This window comes from Poecilia reticulata, linkage group LG2 (genome assembly GCF_000633615.1).
Source record: "Poecilia reticulata strain Guanapo linkage group LG2, Guppy_female_1.0+MT, whole genome shotgun sequence".
Classification (NCBI taxonomy): Eukaryota; Metazoa; Chordata; class Actinopteri; order Cyprinodontiformes; family Poeciliidae; genus Poecilia; species Poecilia reticulata.
In genome coordinates, this window is record NC_024332.1 from 7,447,846 (window position 1) to 7,453,749 (window position 5,904).

Below are 5,904 nucleotides of genomic sequence, written 5' to 3' on the forward strand. Positions count from 1 at the left end.
TTGTCAGGCTACAAGCTCAATTAATTCTGTTATAGATCCAGATACAMACTTCACATTAGGACAAATAGATTCATTATTCTTCTACAGAAATGAATAATTAATCCCAGGACTTCAGTCAAAACATCTAGAGCTGCATATTTTCCTGGGTAATTTAAAACTTTTAAAATCGAATTTAATTTAACTCTGTATTAAGCCTATTTATCTGGATTCATGGGCGTCGCCAGAAATCTTAGGAACCCCTGACAAAAAATTAGATTAGGCCCCCCTGCGCGGCTGCTGTTATAATTTTTTATGTCTATTTGACCCATAAAAAGCATCACAATTTTAAAGGCTTGCAACTTGCTGTCTTTGGTTTGATACCGATAGTAGCACAATATTTATTGCTTATGAATTTTACATCCAACAGTCCGCATACAGTATGTAAGTACGGCATCTTTTTATTAGAACAAGTGGAACAACCGTACACGACATGGACTTTCTGCCTCTTGAAGCTGGATAAACAGAAGTAAACGGGCTGCATTTACCTTTTGACCGCCATCAGCATTGCGTGACGTTTGCACTACGTCATCTGAAATCCAGCAGTACTTTGGGCCACAGCTCCATCTAGTGACCAAACCCAAAAAATACACATTGGTGACCATTAAGTGCCTGAGAGTCGAACCTCACAGGAGAGAAGACAGTGAGTGGTTCCTCTGCTACAAGCTACACATGCGATGTAGAAAGCAAAAGCTGCTCAGCATTAATTAGCCACACAAGCTAACATTCACCCAGAACCATGTCTACAACTAACCTCCTTATATCTGAGCCACAAAAATAGACAGGTGTGCACCAGTAAATCTTAATAACTTTATTGTCTTTGTTCTCATGATTTTACAAATATGATACTTCTGCAATTCAACTTTGACTGTGCAACACAATGGCATTATGGACTGTTAACCTGACGTCCCAAGGGACATCCGTGATTCCAGAAGGTTGTGAATCCTGCAGGCCAAAGGCCTTACATGTAAGTTTTGACCGTTTAGTGTCATCTATGTAGTGTTACGTAAATATCCCGCCTGCTGGATTCACTAGCAGCTTGCACATAATGGTCCACAGGTGACGTAATGACGGCTACTTTCAGGTCGGAGAGCGACTCCTCGGACGTGGGCTTGAAGTTAGACAGTCTCTTTGGATGAGGCTGGTTGATACTGGTCAGGGCGGTTCGTCTTTTTCTTAGAAATGGGTGATCTCGCCATGTAGGTTTACAGATAAGAACAATGGCATGCAAGACTCACATACAGACCCACTTATTTTATTTTTTTTCTCCATTTAAAATAAAAAATAAAGATTCCGACATGGTGGAAACACCCAACGGCCAAGCGTATTGAACTATACGGAGGACAAGTGAATTTTATTTTATTTTTTTACTTGGTATGGCCGCTAAAACCATTTCAACACGACAGCTGGCTTCTTTTCATATTCAACAAGTCCCTTTGTGAGGACATAATACATCTCACAGTTATATTATTTCTTCTTCTACACTTTTTTTTTATTACAAACATATGTGCTTTTGATTTGAAACGACTCGGGGGGGAGAAGCTGAGAAAGTTTTGCATTTCAGTACCAGTCCCACCCTCGAACCGCCACCGGCGAGTTTTATTGCAAATGAAGTGATAACCTCTGAACAGCAACACACACTTCAATATGGCACAAGCGTCTGAGAGATGACCGAGATATGATGTCGTCTGCGTAAGAGGGCGAATATAGAAAAACCAAACCACACCATATCTGAAAATATTAAGACGGTAATCAATAGGAAAGAAAACATGCAGTCTGACGCTCTGCAAGCAAAACCATAAAAAGAGAAAAAAATAAAAATTATCAAAGAAAAATAAATGCTGCGCTTTCAAAAAACTCGTGTTATTCCAGGGCTGGATGAGGATTCCTTCTCTTCGGAAATCGCACTCCGGCTTGCGAAGTGAAGCCCGAATCGACCTGACTGCCTGAAACGTTGCATTTCGTCAAATAAAACTTTGCAGAAAATAATCCAAACTCTCACCTTGAAGCACTCGTTTGCCTACAGATGTCGCGCTGAGACATCCTGTGTGCTTGTCTTGCTCAGCTTTGGCACCGTCCCTGAGGTACCCGACTGGAAATCTGGAAACCCAACCCCCCTCCCCCACTTATTGAGGATCTTGTTGTCTCTGGAGTGTTGAGGAGAAATCTACACATGAAGGCATTTTCCTCCAGCCCTTTCTTCGACTACAAATAAATATTGTTTAAAGTAAGGGCGACTTGGTAAACGACAAAACAAAAAACGAAAAATGTAGTGGCTTCATAACTTAACAACACTCCTGTTTGGTCAAATAAGAAAGAAACATTACAAGGAAGGATATATCTAGAGCAGTGGTTGTTTTACAATGGCGACAACTATGTCGAAAGAATGACCTCAGTTTGTCGTGTCCTTTAGAACAGCTGCGCTCGGATGGAGGTCATGCTCCGTCTGATCCAAGTCTCCGCCCGCTCCCGTCAGAGGAGGGCTGCTCAATCGGCGTAGTGCATGATGGACTCCACATAGTTACCGGGGAAGAGACCCGTGGTCCCGTTCATCACGCCCTCAAACCAGCCGTCGTCATTCTTCTTGATCACGTAGATGATGGCGCCCTCCTGGAAGGACAGCTCGTCTTCTTTGTCGCGAGTGTAGTCGTAAATGGCCACCACTGAGGCAAGGAAAGAGGGAAAGGACGTACATGAAGTGTTCCTTTGCCATTTGAACATCTAAAAACATCTTCGGGACATTAGGAAGCTTCTGGGGAAGTTGAGACATTTTACTGCTGAACTTGGCAAAACAGGCAGAGTTCATTTAAACTGGTTGGTTTTCCAGCTTTGAAGCAAATTCAGATTGAGAAGAAATGAGAAGAGGTGGATGAACTCTGAACGCTTCGACCTCTCCTCGTTTCAGGAGTTCAAAGTTCGGGTTTAGAAACAAACAAGTGTGTCCAAAACAAATAAACACATGATTTTTAAGTAAATGTATGAATACAGTTTATGTGATTTTTCCTTTCTGAACACAAACCTTTCTCCAGATAGCTGCGTGGGGCCCATGGTGGGTCTTCCTCGGCGTAGGGGTCGGTGTACTCCACCACCGCCGACTCTTCTTCTTCCTCGTCATCCTCATAGTCCTCAGGCGGAGGCGGGGGCGGGGTGGGCTCCTCGAACACCGGCTCGTCAGCGGGCGGAGGTGGCGGCGGCACGTCTGAAACTACAGGTAGCCACGGAAACACGAGATGACTCATTATGAAGGACAGAGGCAACCGAGAAAACTCTGAAAGGTTTGGGAAGGTAACAAGGTGCCATGCAGGTTCAGAAAAAGACGTGCTGACGTAAAAATAAATATAATGCATGTAAAATAAAAAAATATCCCACAGTAATATGCTTTAGTAATATGAACCACCAACATCTGCTGCCACGGAAACCCGCAGTTATCCCACCTTCACATTTAATGATGGCATCATCTCAAACAAAATTCCTGCAGGTTTAGTTTAAACGGTCTGAATGTGGAGCAGCAGCTCATGGACAGCAAGATCAACCAAACATTGAAACAAAAAGACAGACACCAGCTGATGAGGAAGGTGGAGTTCACACAAGCCAAGGTCATGCAGAGGGAAGCAAGGTGCTAAAACGCTACTTACTAGTCTCCTGAACTCGGGCCACAAAGCCCATGAGAGGCAGCTGGGGGGTGATCTGCATGGATGGGGGAGGGGGCGCGTGTGGGCCTRCTAGCACCAGTACACACAATCAGACACCAGCATGAGGTTAGAGAGTACGAGAGAAGCACAACAGAGTTAAAGGTCAGAAAAAGAGGAGCAGAGACTCCAAATAAAAAGTTCAGTCTCTGAATATTCATTTGATTTTTGCCATTTTAATTTAAGTGTTGGTAAAGTGAATATATTTGAAAGGAGGACATGAGAAGCTCTTTATCAATTTGAAGTTATACAAGCAGACAATTTCTGGCAGAGAAACAGGACAAAATATTGCAATAAGACAAAAAGTGAAAGAGCAAAGTGTCCTGATGTCGATACGAAGTGTCAGAGTCGGACAGGAAATGATTTAATAAAAAATAAACAAGCCAGGATCAGTTTTCTCTACAACCTAGTTAAACAAACAGAGACAAAAGCTTTGTTTTTGTCAACAGCACAAATGAAAATGAACTCAGAGAAAAAGTGTGTGACCAGCCCCCCCTACAAAGTCTTGTATTTTAAATAGTTCACCTCACAAAGAAGCTCATAAATGTTAAGTAGAAGGAAAAGGACAGATGATTTTCTAAATGTTCTAAAGACTGAAAAGTAATATTCAACAATATTTAATCATCTACCGCAGTTATGTGCTGCTTTGTCTCATAAAACCCTAATAAAAACACCCAGGGAGTTTGTGACAAAGCGAGTCTGGACCCGCTCTGCGTTACCTTGGTTCTGGGCGAAGTGCGGCCCGCCGTTCAGCTGGCTCTGGTTGTTGTGGGCCGTGTTGGGCTGGCCCGTGACCGACGAGGGCCGGCGGAACGGCAGGGACCCCCCGACCTGGGGGTTCTGGGGCTGCTGCTGCGCCGGGCGATTCATGCTGTAGAACTGAGGCGCACCTATCAACAGACGACAGCAGGGGGCAGCAGAGACTCCTCAGTTGGTGAAAGAAACTACAAACATTAACATTTAAGAATAGATGGAATGAATAATATTGGGCTAATTCTGCAACACTTAAGCAACTTACAAACAAATTGCTAGGTGCTAATTAATTATGATTAAGTTCCATTAAATTAAATGTACACCATCAGTTATTTGTCCTCGTTGGTACTGATATAAATAGACAGAAATTCAAATGACTGACGGAAAACATAAATGATTTATGATGTTCAAGATGAGAAAAGTCAAGAAACTGCCTTTTAGGGCAGGAATCTGACACCAGCAGGGAAGAAAAACTGAAAACAACAAATAGAAAAAAAAAAAAACAGGGACAAAGAAAACACAGAAGCTGTTCTGGCAGTCGGTTCGTGCATTTTACATCAGAACACAACGTCTCACCAGACGCCAATGACCTCTGTGTGAGACGCGGGGAGGAGCATGATGGGACGTCTACATGACAAACGCTCAGAAATGAAGTGATTAGACGGAGCCACAACTTCTTTGCGTACTTCTAGGTGTATTTCAACACTCTTCTGTGTGGAAGTCGTTACCATCACATTTGATATATGGAATATTTTTATAGGTGAAGGTAACGCGAATGGCAATATGTGTCTTTAAACTACATGATACTGCCCCTTTAAAAGACATTTGATTTCATGATTTAATGGCTTGAAATTGGGTCTTTGTCTCTTTAAGAAGCTCCTGCTCCTTCTGAAACTCCGCCTTCAGGAAGTCATCACAACATGGCTCTATTAAACCTTCATCAACATTTTTCACAGCATTTCCCTGAGAAGTAGCTCCTATAACAAGTTCAGCAGATGCTCAGTTCCACCAGGTGTTTGCTAATTGCTGCTGGCTAGTCTGAAGGATCTGAGTGGGGGAGTCACAGCTTGGAAGCTTGGAAACTGAAGCTCTGAGGAGGAGCTGCGTCTCAAAGGCGGAGCTTGGTTCCCCCAGGCGTTTTACACAGCTGAATGGTTGCCATGGGAGATTAAAGGATTTCTCAAACATGCATGAAAAAAAAAAAAGGAAACACTCCAGGTATGTTTTGATGGGGCAATAACATTATAACATGATGTAAAGCGAAAAAAAAGACAATATTATAAAGAGGATGGAGGTCCTTAACAAGCAAGTTGCATCTCGGTGTGTTTGTTTCTAACCTCTAGACACAAACACACCGGGCAACATCCAGAGAAAACCCAACGACTGCAGTCAGGAATGTTTACAAGCCAGACATGGATAAACCAAG

General features: G+C 42.9%; 1 protein-coding gene across 11 annotated transcripts in view; it reads right to left on the reverse strand.

Moving 5' to 3' along the window:
* Positions 1–826: 826 nt before the first annotated feature.
* Positions 827–5,904, reverse strand: part of abi2b (abl-interactor 2b) — a 16,459-nt gene continuing 11,381 nt past the window's right edge. For 6 of the 11 annotated variants that reach the window (XM_008424606.2, XM_017303018.1, XM_017303011.1 and 3 more), the window contains 4 exons: positions 4,445–4,615; positions 3,672–3,758; positions 3,056–3,241; positions 827–2,699 (listed from right to left, as the gene is read on the reverse strand). In XM_008424606.2, coding sequence (XP_008422828.1) covers positions 2,524–2,699; positions 3,056–3,241; positions 3,672–3,758; positions 4,445–4,615 — 620 coding nt within the window. In that variant the 3' untranslated portion in view covers positions 827–2,523. The remainder of the gene's footprint in view (positions 2,700–3,055; positions 3,242–3,671; positions 3,759–4,444; positions 4,616–5,904) is intronic. The other 5 variants (XM_008424625.2, XM_008424641.2, XM_017303021.1 and 2 more) reach the window with 2 other exon arrangements.